General features: G+C 40.9%; 1 protein-coding gene across 6 annotated transcripts in view; it reads left to right on the top strand.

Annotated features, from left to right (window-relative positions):
- Nucleotides 1-21,930, top strand: part of KCNQ5 (potassium voltage-gated channel subfamily Q member 5) — a 300,316-nt gene that overhangs the window by 213,679 nt on the left and 64,707 nt on the right. For all 6 annotated transcript variants that reach the window (XM_062571068.1, XM_062571072.1, XM_062571070.1 and 3 more), the window contains exon 3: nt 12,306-12,432. In XM_062571068.1, the coding sequence (XP_062427052.1) occupies nt 12,306-12,432 (127 nt within the window). The remainder of the gene's footprint in view (nt 1-12,305; nt 12,433-21,930) is intronic.

The following is a 21,930-nucleotide window of genomic DNA, read 5'->3' as shown; positions in this document are numbered from 1 at the left end:
GGTGCAGGACTCTGCACTTGCCCTTGCTGAACCTCAGGAGGTTCCTCTCCGCCCAACTCTCCAGCCTGCCCAGGTCCATCTGAATGGCAGCACAGCCCTCGGGTGTATCAGTCATTCCTCCCAGGTTGGGATCATCAGCAAACCTGCTGAGGAGGCACTCTGTCCCCTCATCCAGGTCGTTGATGAAGAAGTTGAACAGGATGGCACCCAGTCCTGAGCCCTGGGTGGCACCCAGTCCTGAGCCCTGAGGGAAACCACTAGCCACAGGCCTCCAACTGGACTCCACACCACTGATGACGACCCTCTGAGCTCTGCCTTTCAGCCACTTCTCAATCCACCTTACTGTCCACTTGTCTAACGCACCCTTCCTGAGCTTCTCTAGGAGGGTGTGATGGGAGACAGTGTCAAAAGCCTTGCTGAAGTCAAGGTACACAACGTCGACTGCTCTGCCCTCATCTACCCAGCCAGTCATTCCATCATGGAAGGTTATCAGATTGGTTAAGCAGAATTTCCCCTTGGTGAATCCATGCCGGCTACTCCTGATCACCTTCTTCTCCTCCATATGTTTGGAGATGACATCCAGGATGAGCTGTTCCATCCCCTTTCCAGGGATAGAGGTGAGGCTGACCAGCCCAGAGTTGCCTGGGTCCTCCTTGCCCTTCTTGAAGACTGGAGTGACATTGGCTTTCTTCCAGTCCTCAGGCAGCTCTCCAGTTCTCCACAACCTTTCAAAGATGATGGAGAGTGGCTTGGCAACAACATCCACCAGCTCCCTCAGTCCCCGTGGGTGCATCCCATCCGGGCCCATGGATTTGTGGATGTCTAGCCTGCCCAGAAGGTCTCTAATCCTTTCCTCCTCAACCAAAGGAGAGTCTTCCATTCTCCAGACTTTCTCCCTCACATCCAGGCTCTGGGATTCCTGGGGGCTGCCCTTAGCAGTGAAGACTGAAGCAAAGAAGGCATTCAGTAATTCTGCCTTTCTCTGTATCCCTTGTCACCAGGGCCCCCTGCCCCATTCAGTAGTGGGCCCACATTTTCCCTCGTCCTCCTCTTGCTGCTGATGTATTTGGAGAAGCCCTTCCTGTTTTCCTTGACATCCCTGCCAGACTTGATTCCAGCTGGACCTTAGCCTTCCTCACACCATCTCTACATACTCTGACTGCATTCCTATAATTCTCCCAAGCAGCCTGTCCCCTCCTCCACATTCTGTGTATTTTCTTCTTCTGTCTGAGTTTGGCCAGGAGCTCCTTGCTCACCCATGCAGGTCTCCTGCCCCTTTTGCTGCACTTCTTGCTCACAGGGATGCACCATTCTTGAGCTTGGAGGAAGTGATTTTTGAATAGTAGCCAGCTCTCCTGGACTCCCCTTCCTTCTAGGGCCTTAGTCCATCAGATTTCACCAATTAGGGCTCTGAAGAGCCCAATCTTTGTGCACAAACAGAAGACTTCCCACGTGAAATGTAAGTGCTGGGTGTGCTTTCCCCAAACTAAAAATTATTCAGAGGAGGTTGTGCTGGCACTCCAAGCAAGCCAACCAACCTCTAAAACAGAGGCACATGCCGTAGCTATGGAGAGAGATGGAAGTACCAATGAAAATGTTGGGAAAGGAACACGGCACAGCATCAAAAACTGTAGAGGTAGCTATGAAAAATCTATTTTTGACAGTGCTGAGAATGATAAAATACACTTAAAAAGTATCAGGGAACAAAAGTAGCCTCAATACTGGCATAAGACTCTTGTTGATGTGGTTCTGGCCTTGATTAAATCGTCCAAACGTTTTGTCCTTTCTTTTCTTCTGTTTTTCTGTGTGAAACACAAATAAGCTTTGTAAAGAGAAGAACAAAAAATTGCACATTTGGATGGAATCGCTTTTCTCTTGTAATTAAAAAAAAAAGCAATCTACTGTAGTTCTACTGGGAAAGTTTAAATATATTTGGTGGCTAAAGATGACTAAACAGCATTAATATACATGTTCTGTAATCAATGCAAAGAAAAATCTCATAACTGAATCACTTAAAGAAGGTAGGATAACAGTGAACAGCTACTTCACGTGCCATAACCTTCATCAGCAAATGCAATAGGAGGCAAGATGGAATTTCAGAGTTACTGTCAGAGCATTTCCCAGGCAGACAGACTTACCAGCAAGTTATCCTTCAGTAAGAAATCTCCATTTATTGTGTGATGTTAGGATCACTGGAGTTGTCACAATTCAGTGAGTGTTGGATGAAATACCATCCACGAAATTTTTTCCCATTCCCTCTGAATGAACAGAGTATGTATAGAGAGAAGGGTGATACTGTGCAGTGAAAAACGATAGATGGGAACAGGAAAACTGGGGCAGTGGTATACGTAATAACATAGTACAGCTCATGACCTGTTACACTTTTAACGTTGCAATGACTGAAGGGAAGTAGGAAAGCCAGTGCTGATTTTTTTAAACAGGCACCTTATACTTTCTTGTATTCCTATTATCTATTTCTATATAAGAGATGTCACTTAGCTTATCTCATCTGTGGCATTTTATGGCTATATGCAGAAAGTCAGGAGAGAGGATATTAGTTCTGCCAACCATCACGTTCTGATTGCTCTTTCTCAGCACAGGAAGGAGCCTTGCTTCAAAGGCAGAGCCTTGGGAATAGGAGAGTCCTATTCCCAAGAGAGAGAGGACTGTCTGCCTTGTTCAGACAAGAGCTTCTTAGCCATTCAAGACGCTGTTTTGTCTAGGAGAATACTCATGCCTTGAGGATTTGGAGATTAAGAGTGGAAAATGGGGAGGATTAGATGCTAGTGACAGGGTGTCAGGATCCAGATCAGTATAGAAATAAATCTTTGAGGAGGGAAGAGCATGTCTCCTTTTAGATGAATCAACACATCATGCTAAAGAAGTAAGCCAGCTGCCCTTGACCTTCTTTAAGGACAAATGAGCCACATTCCTTGCACAGCTGTTCTTCCATGACACATCTTCCTTCTTTTTTTGTCAGTTTAAGTGATAACAAGGTAGCATGGGAAACCACTTCCAAGTCATAAGTGTAGCATTTTCCATAGCTGTAGATCTATAGTCACTTATACTAGATACTGCTACTATGAATTTTATTGGCTTTATGCCGAAGTTTGATAAGGATCCAAACTTGTAATAGAGATAACAAGAACTACCTTATTATAGCAGCCAACAAACAGATAGACTGAAACAGTAAAAAAGGATAGTTATTAAACTTTTTATCAGAACTTCAAACCTGACCCTGGTTTGCCAAATGGAAATGCAGAATATGTCTCTAGAGGGAAGCCAAAGTGCATGGTTAAAAATAATATGTAAGGGAAAAGTCTACAAAAGATTAAATTACCAAAGGAAAAGAATGCTGAAAAAGGCAGAACATCAGTGATATAAATCTGTCTGGAAGCCCAGAAAATGCCCAGTCGCTCAGTCATTTTGCAAACACAGATACAACAAAGCATGTAAAGACATGTCACCATAGTCAAAATGCGATGCTTCTTCAAGTGAAAGAAGAAACCTGCTCACAGGAATCAGTTTAATACCTGCAAAGTCAACCAGGTAACAAAATATAGACAAATATCAAAAATATCTATATCTTGATCTAATAGGATCAAGAGCAGAAATGCCTGTAACATGAAAATTCAAAGAGAGTTTAAAGTGCAGGTGATGGTAAGTATAGTGACATAGGCGCACACACACATGCGCTGTGGAGCAGCGCCCTGTCCTGAAGACTGTGAACCATGGGTGAAATATGGAGATGGATTAGCAAAACCAAGCACTGCTCATTTTAAACTCCTAGGCCTCCGTGGAGTGCCTAAAGAAAGGGTGTATGTCATGGGCAGGATAGTAACTTGGGTATCAAACCTGAACCAGACAGGAATTGGCTGATTGCACCATATGAAGATATGATCACAGGAAATGAATGTCTCACAAAGATATATGTGTATGTTTTTGAGAGGATGTGGAGGATTTTTTTTTCCAGAAGACCAAAATTCCATAAGCCTTGAAAAAAAGGTTATAGGAAAAGCTGTAAATGATTCAGCGAATTGCATCAGTTGTAAAATACACAGCTTGGTAGATTGGATTTTGCAGTTCAGTTATTGGGGTGAAAAGGGGAGACCATGTCAAGTTTTTCACTGAAACTAAGGAACTGAATAAAAATTTCTTAAGTGAACACTTGTACAAGTAACAGAAGTGTTTGCTGAGACGACAGGAGTGAATTTCTTCAAGAAACTAGATGCCTAAGCAGAATTTTGACAGATTGGATAAAGTACACTCTAAGTCCAATTTGTCAAAATTTACCAATTGGCAGATAATGCTTTCTTGAAATTGCTTTCTGAATGTGTTTGATACTGGAAGCATTTCAATGTATCTCATTCCAGATTTCAGTGGATCTCCCAGTAGACAAAACGTACACTGGTATACTCTGAGGGACGTCCTGTTAATGAGCTTTGGGAACTGGGAAACTGCAAGAAAAAATAACTTTAAAAATACCATTTTCCAAACACATTAAAATAAGTAGTGAGGGGAAAAGCAAAGCTGAAAGAATATAGGTTTGAGGTCTCCAGGATTAAACAATTCTAAACATGCTAAGAACAAAGAATTAAAATATACATGTCTTGTCCCCCTCCACTTTACAGGATGTTGATTGTTACTGATTAATTCACCTACATGTGCTCAGCTGTAACAGTTAGGCTAAACTTCTCGCATAGATCAAAGTTAGTATGGTTGCCAGAGCATAAAGTAATTCAAAGCCTGTACTGATTCTGGCACACATTTTGCATTTCTTCTGGACACAGCAAAAGATACCAAATTCTTCACAAACTGCAGGAGGAGGATTTGGGAATTGTATTGCTGTGGAGACACGTGCTTGGTCATCTGCCCTTAACATGTTACATCAGAAACTTGAGTACAGCAAAAAAACAAACAATCAAACAAAAAGGTGTGAACAAGTCACCACGGAAAATGCAAAGGCTTGAATACAGCCGTGCAGAGTTTCACTGTTTTCAATATGCACAATATTTTAGAAACGAAATGAGACCATTCACAGCTGATTCCTCATTATAGAAAAAGAAAAGGCGATAAAGCACAAACCAGGATCCAAAGATGTATTTGGAAAGTAGAAAATTATTCTATAGTGTATGTTTTAGTGAAGTCGTCTCCTTTCGGGAATTCTCCCCAAAGAATAGCTGTCCTTGATGCATAAACAAATGATCCGGAGCAGAGCAGTGACAGTAAAGGGGATGAGCTGGAAGGTACCGTATTTAAGGATGGTGCTGTATCTGGGAGCTGCCCGTGTTGGTCCCGGACTGAGCCAAACCTTGCACCTTCCTTCCTTAAGATACCTCCTCCCGTTGGCAAGCATCACGGTTAGCCTACGGGGCACGCGCGCCGGCAGGGACAAGCTTTCGACGACTGTCCCTGCCGCTAACGTGGCCTTGGTTTCCTCAGCACCACAGGTCCCCAGGTGCCAGGCCGCGGGAGCCGCCCGTGGGACTACCCACGTGCTGTGGCCTGGCCTGGCGAGGCAGGAGGGTTTCCACCCTCCCCCGTGACTGGCTGGCTCGGACTGATTGCTAGGAATCGCTCTTAGGCAGTAAATACTTGTGTTTGTAAGAGACGATGGAAAACACAGTTAAATGGAAGCTACCTAACTCTGGTGCATCCATCTTCTTACTGTCTGATTCAAAATTGTTGTTACTTGTTAAAAAAAAAAATCTGTTTTTTTTTCCAGTAAGTGAATGAAGACTCATGACTGATATGTGTCATTTCAGGTAATAAACACAAAAAACTAAGAGAGAATTGCAAAGCAGAAGTCCTATATAACATAAGCGGCTAACTCAAACCAAGGATGTCACTGGGATTTTTAATATTATGTCAATACACTTGTAGCTATATATTAGATTAAAAGGCACAAAATTGATCTCTCAACAATCCTCTATTATCGTAGAATCAACATGGGAAACCTTGATCGTAATTTTAAAAAGCGAGTGTTGTAAAACTATCGCATTCATCATAAAACTGATAAATGACAAAAATGTGCATAAATTTCATTTCGTGCTTGTTAGATATTGCACTGAGAGCTGAACTGAAATCTCTGGTTGTGATTTATATACCACTAATAGGGTCTGTTCTAGGTTATGTTTTCAGATTTATGGCTGCCTCTCCCGTTGTTAAACTGTAGTTGGAAAGAATTAAAACATTAGTTCTTAAAGTGTATAAATACATGCGTAGGTATACCTGTTAGCTGCTTTCTTCACAAATCTTCCCTTCTAATGTTAGAGCAAGGAAAATGCAAATTTGTCCAAATTATACTGTTATTTTGAACAGTGAAGCATCACACATATTACTTCTGCTGATTTTAATCTGGAGCCTAGCCAGCATAACAGAAGTGTCCCTAGTCCTTCAGCAGTTTCTGCCCCACAACTGTTTAAAGCTCAAACCTTCCTCAGGTTTCTCCGAAGCAGAGTAGTGTTACACTTCCCCATAGTTAATGTGCAGCCTGATGATACCTGTTCAGAGTTTAGGGCCAACTCTGGTGCTCAGGACTTTGGAATCAATACAGGGTTTTTGCTCAAGAAAGGGTTGCAGAAGCTGAGGTGTTTTGTTCTTATTTTAATTGAATGAGAAAACACTCTCATCTTTGACTATGAGTAACAAATCATTACTACTTGAATGGTATCAACTGTTAATCATGTTAACATGGTGACATTCTTAAATGAGTCATCTATAAATTAAAAGATGAAAAGATGTTTATTCTCACTCTTTTCCAAGTGATGTGGAAGGAACAGACACCCCTGCTTATGAGTTTTTAGGGGGAGGTGACAGTTCCTGAGCAGGTATCAAATGACATTGTTCCTTCTGTTCTTTTATTCCTCTTATTGTTCTCTTGTAGTGAATCTGTGCTGATTTACGGCAGATGAGTATCTGCAGTGCAGCTACACTACACAGATGCTGACTTCAGTATGGAAGCGTTTGTGGGTTTATTAAAGCTAATTTCAGAGGACTCATTTGGTATGTTTTAGGCCATTTACTGGGCTCCTGAAAATGTTATGGATGGACCCGGTTCTGCTGGGAGCTCAAGGCAGGCAGCTCCTTACATCGGTGTGAAGCTTGTTGTCCTAGTTTACTAGCCTTCAGAGAACATAACAATATAATTTTCTTGCAAGATATACAAATAAAATAACAGCTGAGCTGTTGTCTTGCGGGCAGGTTTCTTATATTCAACCCTAGGCTGATACATGCCCTGCTTATTAACCAGGTGCCTGCTAACTCTAAGCACAGAGCGCTCAATTTTGGTCTTTTTCTCATCACTAAAATAGCAGTAATTCTGTGAAGTGATGGCCTAGAACCAGAGAATCTGATTTTAGCAGCAGAAGTGCAGCAAATTATCCATGGGTTATTTTACATTTAAATAAGCAATTATATTATGTATATTAACCAGGAAGTTATGATAAAAACAATTTTTAGCTGTTTCAGTGTTTTGCCTGAGGAAACCCTTATGTTTGAAAACTACCTGAGAAGCCTACTAATGCAGACAATTACAACAATTCATGGTTTTTATTCTAATTAGATAGGCAGAAAATCGAAAGTGCTCACAGCAGCTGGATTGTAAAGAGTATGCTTTATTTAATTAACTATTAACCTTGCTCATTAGAGTCCTCCAGGACCTTTTGTTAATACAAACCTTCATCTGGATGACCTCTCATTTTCCTCTCCTGCTATTTATATAATCCTAGATTGCTCCGGTGGCAGAGCAACCAAGGCACATGCCGATGTAAAAATTGCTGAGGAACACGCTGGCATCCATGTTCCTTATGTCAAAAGCAATTGAATCTTTAAACCTGTGTGTTTCAGCCTTGCTTCCCCTGTGCATGCGTAGCTCCCAGTGCTAATAGGAGCTGTGTTGTGCAGAGATGTTTCAGGGTGAGATGAGGCCGGATGGACGGTCCTTCAGGAAGGAGGATAGACTTTCCCCTTCTGAACCAACAACAGATGCACCGATCAGTTACTGAGGGGAGCTGTCTGTGAGATAAAATCCCCCCCAAAGTTACAGATTGTGGTGACTGTGTACGGATCAGGGTGCAGGGCTGGATGCAGCTCTGACTGGAAAGGGCTGCAGTAGAGAGGAAGACGAAAGCAATGGCAAAGGCCAGGTCATCCCTACTGCGCCTGGTGATGTTTGTAGGAAGGGAAGGGTTAGGCTCCCGGTAAATCTAAACTTGCTGATTAGCTCAACATGCCTTGCTGAATTTTTAAAGGAGGGTGGATATGTCAACAGTGGAGGATTTTCCTATTCTGGTGTAAATATTGTTATTCTGTATCTCATGAATAATCAAAGATTAATCCAGTTCCGTCTCATTAAATGTAGGACAAAGATACTTGGAGTGCATCACTTTTACAGCAAGCCTAAAAATCATATGAAGTCTAATAATTTATTCTATTGCATGTATTTTCAGTTGTGTTCCTTTTCTGTTTCAATTGCTAAGGATCTAAAAATGAGGTATTGAAAGTCCTAGATCTATGCTTGCTTTTGTAATAAGTCATTCTTTTTTTTTTTTTTTTTTTTTAATCTTGATCTTTGGGATGAACCCTTTCAGTTTTTCTCCATGGAAAACCAAGAAAATGTGGCTAGGAACTCGTGACTGTGCAGCTACTGTAGGAAAAAATAATGTTATTGCCTGGCCTGAACTAAGCTTGACAGAGATTTGATGCTACATCGTGACTAAGTGCACTGATTACTAAAACATTACTTACTTCGCAGTGGTGGAGGATTCTATGTGTCTCTCTGGTTTCAACCTGGACCAGCCAACCAAAAATATCAGAACAAAGCTGGTACATATACATCTATGAAGAATTTCTGTTTCAATGCATTTACATTTTCTGGGAAGAAGATATTTCAAGAAAGCTTTTGACCAGCTCAAACAATAAGTCAGAATTTATTTCAGAATCATAATTTTATAATTTTAAGAATGACCTGAAAATCCAGCTTGTACATGTTTTACACAAACAAAATGCCTTTGACATCAGGCAAGCTGAGTTCAAGTTGTTTGTGGTATCAGCAGAGTCAGAATCAGGTGAATTTTCTGTGAATTTTATCATTATCAGTTATTCACAGAAATTCTACAGTGAAGCATCAAAAACAGCCTAATCTTGTAGACTTTATTCATGATGATATTCACTTTAAAATCGGTTGTTCTTTGTGGAAGGGTAGCCAGGATATAAAAGATCATGTTGGAATATCACTGTTTCAGAAAACGCAAGAAGTGTGAAATCTCATCTCCATCCTATTCAATGGCTTTCATGTTATTATACCTTCTACTGCATTTTAAAGACCTCCATAAATTTGATATATTAAGAAAAAATCTTGAGTAGAAAAATAAGGGGGTTTTAAATCAGAGTAGGGACCATGCAATTTTTTGTAGCATTTCAATGCACAGAGACATATTTAATGTATCTACACCTGCTATAGTAAGTGACTAATACAACTGTGGTGTACCTACAATGGTTATTTTTAAATTTTACTTAATTAGTAGAAACTTCAGTTACTTTTGAGAGGCTATCACTATGTATAATTTGTTTTTTTTTTAAATGTTGCTACAAATGGTAAATATTTCTCTCAAGGAATGAGCAAAGATATTTCACATTGTTTCTCCCAGAAAAATCTTATATTCTTCCGCCTATCCCTCAAAAAAGATAAAACATCCTTTCATCCTTTTTCTCCCTCAGAATACGTATCTCCATGAATCTTCATTGGAGTACATATATATATATATATGCACGTGTGTTGGGGTGAGAGGGGGAGAGAAATAGAACTTCTACCTGAGCATATACTACAAAAGATTTTCAAACACAAGCTTTACGCATGCAATGACTTTTTCATCTTTGTATAACTGAGCAAACCTAGAAACAGCCCTCACTAATGGTAATGTGGATAATGACTACCAAACTGCGTAGCGCTGATAGGAACCAGAACATTAAACTACCAAAAAATTAACACTTTTCAACTTCTGTAAGCAATTTTGTGCTATTAATTTAACTCGAGTGAGGCTATAAAACAGACCTTCCACAATCATTAAATGTTTTACGCTCTTGCCCCTTCTCCATCGGGCTGATACGGGGGGTCCGCAAAATAGCGGCGCACTTCCCAGAGGGGGTGAAAGGCGCCTGGGACAACTGCAGGGCACTTACTGTGCAGGAGGTGTCCTGCGTGCATCTGTACACGCAGCACGTTTTCAGGGAAACTAGAAACTTGCAGTCAAATGAAATGTGAAGAGGTTTTAACACAGAAAAGGTTTCACTGGCAGCAAGAAAATGTTTCGTGCTTTGCCGTCTTTCCCTCCTGTCTCTCTTATCCCTGTCCCAAAGAAGCAATTTCTTTAAGAGAATCAGATGTCAAGTGGCCTGGATGCTGGCCATAAACTGCAGTAAATTCAGAGACATCATCTAACAATGCGTAAACCAGATTTAACAGTTCACGCTATAAAAGTGGTAGGTAAATGACTAAAATGCGCGTTCTTTCTTTTTTTTGCTTGCCTTCTTGTCCATTTCATTCTTGGCCTACAATTTCCTACAAGCAAATGTACCACGTGGTAACCTGCTAGTAAGAATTATTGGTACTATATGCAGAACTTTTTCAATTTTACACATAATCCTTTCTAAATTTGTGCAATAACTCTGTCCATGGAATTAAGTTGAAATTTGCTGAAGGAGAATGAATAAATAAACTCTAAATAATCACAGTCATTTTTCCCATGTGTTCTTTTTCCAACAAAAAATACAACCAATCTTTTATTTAGGTGCATTTTAGCAAAAGGATCTCGTTTTGCTTTTGTGATTTATAAATTCAATACAGAATTTACACAATTGGAAATGAAGATGCTGAAGAAGATTCTAAAATCCCTATCAGTGCAATGTAGTTATAACAAGCTGACATATTTTGGGACAGAATACTATGTTTTCAAATTGCTCTGTGAAAAGAAAAGCAAATTAGATTCACAACATTTCAGTGTGCAGCCATTAATCATAAGCTGGTAAGGCATCATTACATGACACAATATTAATAATAACCTTAGTTTAGGTAAATTAATGCCTGAGTTGACATATGTCATATTTACCAGTTTATTGATTTCCACAGTTTTAGTCTCTTACAGACTAAAAACATGCAAATTATTTTTTGGGAACAAATTGCAAATATTTCTCTATGTAATTTATTTTCAATGCTTTCTTATTGGCACCACACTAGTCTTCATCCTGTAGGAATAACAAATGAATTGGCTGACAAGGAACAGCTTTCTCCTGGACATAGAAATGCATTCAGCTGCCAAGTAAAATACAACTTTCATCTTCTTCTTTTCGATGAGCTGCTTAATAAGCTCCTTCAAGTACTTTTCTACTTCTTTTAGTTAACACACAAATTTTTGTTTTAGCATTCCAAAATCCATAACATTATGATGGCATTCCAGAATATCTAAATTAAGTTTATAGCTCCATACCAGTATGTATATACTATTTCACTGCCTATTATAGGGATTCAGATTTCCTTAAGATATGGAGAAGCTGAATTCTGCTCCAAACTCTATTGCTGCAATTCAGTTGACCTCACTGTTGTACTGAAAACAGAATTTATTCCAATAAAAATGCCATAAATACAGATTGATGTTTTTGAAATGAACAGTCTTAAAAAAGGTTCCAGTGTGAAAGAAAGGAAAATTAGACAAACAAGGTGCAATTTTTAGATGTTTTTATTTGCACAGTTGTCCAGGGAAAGTTACACCTAGTTTGAACATTTATCTTAGAAACAATTATATACAATTGAATATAACAACAATTGCATGTACCTTAACCTACTTTGGGAAATAAATTATTTCCTAACTGCTATTTCTGCATCATCACAATCTTTACCTATATATTGTTACTGTGGAGTAAAATACGAATGTATCTATAAAAACACTCAGCCTTTTTAATAAGAACTAATTTTACAGCTGTAACATAACACCTTTGGTAACTCTAAATCACCTGTGGTCTGATCCTCAATATCCAAAGTCACAGAGTATTTTACTTTCATATTGTTTGTGTAGGATTCAGCCCTCTGGTCTCTCACATTAAGTAGCTGATTTCAGCAGATAGTTAGTGTTGCTGACGTGGGCCCTTCACCAGGAATCTTTGGGGCCTGTTTCTACCAAGTGGACACGCAACCGTTCTGGAGAACGACAGCTCAGCACAGGCTGCTAGACACATACATTTATCAAATGTTTCTTGGTGCCTGGATGTTGGTTATCAGTAACAGATATTTTTCTTATTTGCCTTTCTAGGAGTTTGTCATGATTGTTGTCTTTGGTTTGGAATTTATTATTCGTATCTGGTCTGCTGGATGCTGTTGTCGATACCGAGGATGGCAAGGAAGACTGCGCTTTGCAAGGAAACCATTCTGTGTGATAGGTGAGTGTTCCAGCCTTAGTTTTTTTTAAGGTAAAAATGAAAGCTCCCACCATTCTATTCATTTTGCTCCTAAATGAAAAAAAAAAAATGGAAGCAGATTCTGTTCATGGTTAGCCTGATATAAATCCAGAATAGTTGTGTCTCGACTACCATCTGCCCAAGGCCTCTCTAGATACAAAAGCCCTTACTACCAGTCAGTTGGTTATTCTCGTATTCACCAAAGGACTTTTTTCTAAGCAGCTCATATAGCTGCTTAGACATGTATATTGGAAAAATGAGAGTTTGAGAACTGATGTCCTTGAAAATCACAATCTCCTTGAGATTCACAGGAGCTGTGTGCAGTTAAGGCCATGAGTATTAGATAACTTAAATATACCTCTATGTACATGCCACATATATATATGTGCATGCATTGCATGTTCTCTTTATTGAACCTTCTGTGGCCACAGATAAGATGTGCATACACTTCATTAAATTTGAAAACCTACTTAGGAGCATATATCATGCTGTCATCTGACAATGCTACTTCTTCCTCCTGTCCCTGCATGAGGGTCCAGGTAGCAGCTGTGCCAGTGACTCTGGCATAGGAGATAACATACTGCTTCTACAACTGTTTCAAGAGTCTCTTCCTCTTCTTCCTTGCTCTAGACAGTCTCTCTGAGAATGAATAAATAAGTCCACAACCACTCAAATCTCTATTTTTTTAAAAGAATCTGTAAGAAATTGGTTTCCCACTAATAGCAGAAAACAAGGATGGGTAACCAAATTCATCTGGTAATTTGTTATTTTTCTAATGGTTTGGGACAACTGCTTTGTGGAGGACATCTGTGGAACCTCAGTATCTCAACTTTCCACCTTCTGTCTCAACCTCCTTCCCCTCTCCAGCTTTTAATTTCATCTGGCTTCATTAAATTATGAAGTGGTTGGGACAGGAGACTCATTTTCCCATGCAGCTATGCACCAGGTAGCACAACGGTGTCACACACCCATAGCAGCAATACCCCAAAGGTCTCCGTGTAAACAAGGAATAACTGTAACTTTGTGAAGGTGAATGTAGCCCTGATCTGGAAAGAGTTGTGCAGTGCCTGGTGATGTAGCAGGCTGGTGTGCTGAGTGGTGCAAGTATCTGAAGCACACTTGGTGCCTTCTGCCCTGGTGAATCCACATCTTGTCTCGTGGAGGGATTCCTGGTTTGGAGAAAGGGCCTTTAGCAAGAGGTGCACAGGCAGGTGGAAAGGAGGCTCAGATTGTCTCCTCCACAGAAAAAATCACCCCACCAAAGCTATTTTGTAGCACTGCAGGAGAGGAGCAAGTATCAGGATTGGCACCTGCTTTTTTCCAGGAATAATGGGAGATCTGTGAGTATCTTACCAGACCCAGCCAGCCCTATGGTCACAGATTTGCCCCAACATTCCCACACTTGGCTAAAAAGAAAGTGGAAAGAGGATTCAGAAATCTTCCCAGCCTTTACCAGGCAATGTGTCAAGGGAAAGTTAGAAATTCAGACATTCACTTTCCCTGGCATCGGCAAACATTGCTACCCTTCTTAACTGAACTTGCAATTATTTCAAGATTTTGCGGTGCATGGGAAGCTTTCCAGTAATCAGGTTTTTTCAGCACATAATCATAAAAAAGGATCAGATTGTTAATTTAATAAAGTTAACCTACATTGAACATTTAGAACTTACTGGAAACATATGAAACATTTGAGCATTTGAACTTATTAGAAACATTTGAAACAGCAGACTGTTTTGCTGCTCTCTTGAAATGCTTTTGTGTGGAAACACTAACAGTTTGTTCAGTTCAGCTTTCATTTCTCCTCCTTTTCCTGTCTCCGTCCGACTGGCAAGTTTTCTGACAGTGATTTACTTCAGTCTTAAGTGTTAATTCCCAGCAAAAATGAATGAAGGTTCTTTCTTGTTCAAAACTCTGTATGTTATCACAAGGGTGACTGACGTAGATTTTTCCCCTTTCCTTTAAGCAGCTCCTAGCGACCCTCCTACTATTTGTGTAAGAGTTCAGGCAGATTTCCTGGCTCAGGGCCCAGTGAGCGTTGGGGTTTACTTGACTCGATTACAGTTTTTTCTCCTTGCTCTGGATCCGTCTGCTCTCCTGGTTGCTCCTGTGTTTATGCAGGCCATCTCTAGCCTTAAAAGCGTCTTCTCTCCGCTGTCCCCCCTTGAGACTCTGATATTTGCTCGCAGAACGAACTAGCAGCCAGAAGGCCTTCTCTCGTGGACATCTTCCTGGGAAACCTTGTTCTACAATATTCTATAAAGTGCCTAGTGAAATGGTATTTCTTACCATTACGCTGTGTGTTTCCTCTTTTACTGTTGGTTTTTTGTCCGTTTCTGGACTGTAGCATCTCTGAAGGGAGTTCAATGTCTCTCCAGATTTGATCTTTTAAGGGAGAGCCTTTAGCAAGTTGTCTTACAACTCTTGCTACAGAGGCTAAATATTTGCCTGACACCCAGACTTTGCAGTTGTTGCGGTGTGTGTCCTAGCAGCAAACCAGGCCAGCAACATCCTGGGCTGTATTAACCAACCATTCGATTGAGGGAAGTCGTTATGCCTTTCTAGTCAGCCATCATCGGACCATGCCTGGGATACTACAGCCTGTTTTAGACCTCCTAGTATAGGAAGAACGTGAATAAACTGGAGTGAGTTTAGGGAAGACCACCAAGATGGTCAGGGCTGGAGCACTTGCCTGATTAAGAGAAGCTGAGGGAGCTGGGCTTGTCCAGCCTGGAGAAGAGGCAGTTTGGGGGGGCACACAGGTCTCCTTAAAAGCAATGTCCAGTTTCAGCATTTTATTTTTGTGTATTTAATTGTTTATTTATTCATCCATTCACTTATTCATTCTGCTTATTATTACAGTGAAACAATAATATTTTAAAATACTTAGTCTGTTTACTATTAATTAAATTTTCCTATATGTTCGCAGCAGATCAGTTCCCTGATTATTTTTGTGGTCAAACACAAATCACATAGAGGAACAGCCTAAGAGCTAGAAATAATAAATTTGAGGATTACCTCAAGGGTCACAATCAGAAAGTCTTTATTTTTTTTCTATTAATAACCTACCAGAAAAGCATTATTCGGGGCCAAAGCTCTGTGCTTACATTAGCGTGCCTACATCATCACTACACTGACAAATTAGTTCGTCAAGCACCTCTGTGTGCAACTGGGTAAGGAAAGATATCCATCAAGACTATTTGTCAGTTTTGTACCCTTCTTTGTCTCTGTGTAAATGCAAATAATACTGCAGCACTAAACCTTGACTGGTGTTTTGTTTTAGATCAGGATCAAGAGTTGCCTGCCTTCCCTCATTTTCTCTGTTTCTATATGAGCTCTGTATGTAAGGCATGGAGCATACCATGCACACCCTGCCAGGGATGTTGATGTACTTAAAAATCTATTTACTTCTGTAAGATTCTAATTTTCCATAGATCACAGGCTTATCAGACTGAAGCTTGGATGTTAGCACAAGAGAGCAATGTTGCTGCTTTATAATGCAGTCATCAGGGCTCCCTCTGGGGTCCCAGTAACTCAGATGCCAGTGGAGGAGCCCTATCCCTCAGGAGGAGCCATGCTTGCTGAAGGTCCCTGGGATAAAAGGGGTCATGTCTGCTGATCAGGAAGAAAACATGGCCCCTCCTTCCTGCAAAGCCAGCCAGAGGCACAGAATTCAGTGATGAAGCCATTATCCTTTCTCTGTTGGCAATGGTTCTCCTGCCATCGCATGTGACCTGAAAAAAATTAAACTTCTGGCCTCAGTCATGTGCAGTCAGTTTGGGAGGCTTCACCATCACAGAATGACAGCTCATTCTGGATGTCATCTCCAGACATGTGGAGGAAAAGAAGGTGATCAGGAGTAGCCAGCATGGATTCACCAAGGGGAAATCCTGCTTAACCAACCTGATAACCTTCCATGTTGGAATGACTGGCTGGGTAGATGAGGGCAGAGCAGTCGACGTTGTGTACCTTGACTTCAGCAAGGCTTTGACACTGTCTCCCATAACATCCTCCTAGAGAAGCTCAGGAAGGGTGCATTAGATGAGTCGCAGGTGAGGTAGATTGAGAACTGGCTGAAAGGCAGAGCTCAGAGGGTTGTCATCAGTGGTACAGAGTCTAGTTGGAGGCCTGTGACTAGTGGTGTCCCCCAGGGCTCAGTACTGAGTCCCCATCCTGTTCAACTTCTTCGTCAACGACCTGGATGAGGGGACAGAGTGCCTCCTCAGCAAGTTTGCTGATGATCCCAACCTGGGAGGAGTGATTGATACACCCGAGGGCTGTGCTGCCATTCAGATGGACGGGGGCAGGCTGGAGAGTTGGGCGGAGAGGAACCTCCTGAAGTTCAGCAAGAGCAAGTGCAGAGTCCTGCACCTAGGGAGAAATAACCCTAGGCACCAGTCCAAGCTGGGGGCTGACCTGGTGGAGAGCAGCTCTGCAGAGAGAGACCTGGGAGTGCTGGTGGATGACAAGTTGACCATGAGCCAGCAATGTGCCCTTGTGGCCAGGAAGGCCAATGGTCTCCTGAGCTGCATTAGGAAGAGTGTTGCCAGCAGGTGAAGGGAGGTGATCCTGCCCCTCTGTTCAGCCCTGGGGAGGCTTCATCTCGAGTGCTATGTCCAGTTCTGGGTTGCCCAGTACAAGAGAGACATGGAGCTACTGGAGAGAGTCCAGCGTAGGGCTACAAAGATGATCAGAGGGCTGGAGCACCTACCCTATGAGGAACGGCTGCGAGAGCTGGGCCTCTTCAGCCTGGGGAAGAGAAGACTGAGGGGGGATCTTATCAATGTAGATAAGTACCTGAAGGGAGGGTGTCAAGGAGATGGGGACAAACTCTTTTCAGTTGTCCCATGTGACAGGACAAGAGGCAATGGGCAGAAATTGAAGCACAGGAAGTTCCGCCTGAGCGTGAGGGGGGATTTCTTCCGGAGCACTGGCACAGGTTGCCCAGAGAGGTTGTGGAGTCTCCTTCTCTGGAGATCTTCAAGGCCCGCCTGGATGCATCCCTGTCTAACATGCTCTAGGTGACCCTGCTGAGCAGGGAGGTTGGACTAGATGATCTCCAGAAGTCCCTTCCAACCTTACTGATTCTATGATTCTGTGAAAACTGAGCCATGTCCTGCAACTTTAAAAGCCACAAGAACATACCTGGTTTTGTACAGCACCTAGCATCAATGAAATCCTAGTATGTATCATGGACTCCCACACAGTGCAATGACAGAAAAATAACTAAAACTAATAAATCACAAACTGTGGGTCAGAAGTGTAAGATCCCGTCAGCCTCACTTGCTTGTCTGACCTCTCCCAGGCAGGATCTCTTTCTTAGGCTTTCAGAGGTCCTTCTTTCTATCCATTGTACATGTAAGAGACTTGGTGGGGGGGAGTGTTACTGTTTGCAAGAGAAAGCCCAGCAAGGGCAAGTGAACAGCGCATGGGTGCTCTTCCCTACAAATACTGGAGATTATTAGCACCAGCTAACTGCCTCCAGTGACAGCAGAACAGATGTGCTGCAGTATATGGACTGGATCCCATTGCATAAGACTATGAGACAGTTCATTGCCAACGCGGCAAAGATGTGTCTTCCTTCACAAAGGCAGCAGCTTGGAAAAGGTGAAGGGAAGGATGGTGAGTTACCTTCAGGGGCAGGCAGAGGTGAGCATGAGGGTGTTTTCTTGAACCAGAGGCCAGCATATGCAGGAAGACTAGTCTTCAGATGAGCTGCAGAGGCGGGCTGGAGAGGTGAGTGGGTGCTCCATAGCTGAAAGGGTGACTGCTGGAGCTGGAGCAGCACAGGAACTCAGCCCTCAGCCCTTGTAACGTGTGGTACAAAGCAGAACATGCAAAAAAGTGCGTTATTCAGGAAAAAAAGAAACTTAAGAGAATGTCAAGAGTCAGACCTATTTAAGGAAAGAGTAATGAAAGCCCAGTGAGGTAACTCAGTAATAACAACATACTACATTGTTTAAAAACCAAGTGAAGAGGAAGAAGGCACTTACTGGTTTGGCTAAAGACTGTTGTGTTGTGACCTTCTTCAGTGCAAGGATGGGGAAGCAGTGGAGAGAGAGACTGAACAGTGTCCAGAGGTTTAACAGTGAAGAAGCCAGCAGATCTGCATAGATCAGAGAGTAGCTGGAGAGGCAAGAAGGACTGAATGAGAATTTGCAGAGCAGAGTAAAGCCATTTTTCTGGGGGAAAAAAAGACAAAGGAATCAGAGAAGAAACAGACTGCAAATGATTTAGAAGAAAGAAAAATAATGTCAGAGGGGAGATCATGAAGAAAAAGCAAAGATGTGGATAACAAAATAATTATTTCAGCATGTGCCTTTCTATTTTCAACACCCACTACCAGCTTGCACATTCCGGACTACACCTTATCATAGTGCACATTTATTCCATTATAGACAACACACTATAGAAATATGCTATGAAATTATTTCTATTTTGGGAGGAAAGGGATATTTTAAAGGATTGAGCATTAGTTATAGCTATATTAAACTTAATAACACACTTGATTCTACTTAGACATCTAAGTTGATCCACCCATTTTCCTTTTCTAGGTGAAAGAATTGGATAGATCTGTCCACACTTACATTTCTATTTTCAGTAGAAGTTATGGGTTTATTGTTTTTAAGTATTCTTGCATGAACACATGGGAGTAAATATTCATTTATTTGTGTTATGGGTAAGATTTTCCTCTGTGGTTCCTGATAATGAGGAGGGTTTCAAGTGTAGTTGAAGTTTAGTATTATTGCAATTTGTCGTAAATCTAGGTGGATAAATGTTTAGGTGTTTGAGCTTGAAAGGTACATTTTCCATCCAGATTACCACACCTATGTGCCTGTCTTGACATTTGAGGGGAAAGGGATTTAGTCAGTAGATTTGTTTTGGATGGTTTCCCAGGCTTCTCCCTCTGTTCCTGCTACCAACTTTCCTCTTTGTCGTGGCCTTCAGTGACCCACTTGAAATATCTCACTCATGTGGCTGAAGTTATCAGCTGATCGGTTAATACTCTGTATAACCCTTTCCAGAAAGCTTTTCTGAGAGTGGTCCTTCTAGGCAGCAATATAACCATGCCCCCTGGTACATCTGGTGGCAAGCAGCAATCAGATACCTGGCTGAGCTCTGACTGACTTTCCTTCATGTTTTTGCTGATTTATCAAGTCCAGTGAAGTTCATTTCTAATTGTGCTTCAGAAATGTGTCATATCTCATTATTTTGCAACCAGAATGCACTAACCACTGAGAAGGGGCTTCCCACAGAATAGGAAGTCGACAGAGTCATCTTTCCAGTCAAACATTTTTTTTCCTATTATTCTTTATCCTCCAAATTCACTTTAATAAGGTAATTATGCCAAATGTGTTCTTTATTTTTCTGGGTTGTAAGAAGCCTGCATTCCTGTGCATATCCAACGAATAGCCTTGATTCTCCCTTTTAGTATTTTGCTTATCAAGCTCTGCACTTCACACTAACTTCTGGCTGTATTATGGCCACTATTACATGTAGCTTAAGAGGGAAAGTTGTTATTCCTTGCTTTGCATTGTATTTTCCCATCTTCAATAGTCATGTAGTTGCCTTTCCTTTATTGTGGGCAGAGTTCTTTAGTCCATTCTCCAACTGGAGCACACAATTTTAGTTCCTAAGTGGTATATAAATTATAGATTCAATTAGGGGTTTTGAAACTCCCATTTGGCAGTGATTTCACCTTAAATTTGAGCCCACTTCTAGCAATATAATATTTTTTCCAGGGCAACTAGACTTACTGATGGTCCAGTCCAGTGAAACATTTCATGGATTTCAGTTAGGCCATCAGTAGTTTCCCCACAGCTGCTTCTATTTTACCTTTCATCAAGCTACAGTGTGATGGAAATGTCACAAGTTCAAATTCTGTTGAGGCTGCAAAATGAACAAATTCCTAACAGGAAGCTTAAGTCCATTATCTGTAATCAGGCTCTTGAACTTCATAGCTGGCAAACTATGTTTCAGAGCGTTAAGTGATAGCAGCGACTATTGCATGTTACTGAGTCTATTTTTCATTAATTAGAGTAGTAATGAACTGTCATAGAGTACTTCTGTCAAACCTTTACAAACAAATCCATATCTAGTGTGTTACAAGGTCAGCTGAACCTTTAATTTGTTTTAATTCAACATATTTATGCAGTGATATGTTGCATGTCCATCATCTTAGTATTTAAACAGAATATACAGTTTAAATACAGATAGATAGCAAATCTGTTGCTCATGATAAACAATATAAACAGCCCCTTTCTTGTACAATTTGAACTCTAAATAACCTAGTGCTGGTCTGGAATTAAGTATAAGCTTGACCAAAAAGACACATCTCACATCATATCTGATAATAAATCCCAGCAAAACCAGATTCCAGCAGGAAGAAATTCATTATTGGGGTGCTCTTCTGGCAACATTCTCCTGGCAGCCTTAGCTAAACTCATTTTTTAGATACATGCTTTATTGCATAAAATACTCCGATTATCTTCAGTAGAATTATCCACTGAAGTAAAAGGAAAAGATTCGTCCTTCCAAGATTGAAAAGTGAAACTTCCTTAGATAATTTCAGCAGCCATGACTATGTACAAAGAAAAAGAGATACTCTTTAAACTGGTCCCCAACTGTGCAGATTTTTAAAACTGCACTGCACTAACATTTAGTGGCATGTCACATTTGACAATCTTGGCAGTACAATTTTTAAGAGCATGTCAGAAATATCATATCATTTGAATATTTTCTACAGGTCTCATTCTTTCACATTTACTTTTGCTGGCAAGTACCTTCACTATTGAATAATACAGTCTTCTATGAGTAAAGACATCAAGCTCTGGTCTTTGCAGAATTTGTTTGCTGCTCAGAAGAAATTTGCAAGTTTGATATGATCCAGTTTATGCTGAAATTTCTTTCTGGTATATGCTAAAGAATTCAGCAATCTCCATTTGTTGATTGGCATTTTTTCTTACACTATTATCACAATCTTTATTTTGAGTAGGGAGCACCTACTCACCTGATGAATGGTTTTTCCTTTCCTATGGGGGAGGAGTTGTAGGCAGTGTCATGTTTCATTTTCATGAGGTTTTGGTTTGGGGATCAAAGTTTTTATGCATTCATGTTATGTGTATCTGCTGACATCTCTGGTGATCAGGGAAGTCAGTAAAGCTAGTGGAGAATTTCTGATGAAATAAATGATCTTTCATTGAACAATATTAAGTAATTGAAATGAAAAACATTCACAGAAACTTACCAATGTCTTTTTTCTGAAGAAAGATATATTAGATTCAAGCTGGATTTTCTGTTCTTTCTTTTGTCAAAATTAGAAGCACTCTTTCTCCCAAACACACAGATTAGCTGATAATCCAGTTTCTGGTTTCTGGATAAAGTATGGTTAAATTCTTGCTCTGAGAGGTTTGGAGCACAAAATTACCATCTTTCAGCCCTGTTGAAACTATCCAAACATCAATAAATAGTTCTTAACTGGTC

Source organism: Rhea pennata, chromosome 3, assembly GCF_028389875.1.
Source record: "Rhea pennata isolate bPtePen1 chromosome 3, bPtePen1.pri, whole genome shotgun sequence".
Lineage (NCBI taxonomy): Eukaryota > Metazoa > Chordata > Aves > Rheiformes > Rheidae > Rhea > Rhea pennata.
The sequence above is the reverse complement of the archived record's forward strand: the minus strand, read 5'-3'. Positions and strand labels throughout refer to the sequence as shown.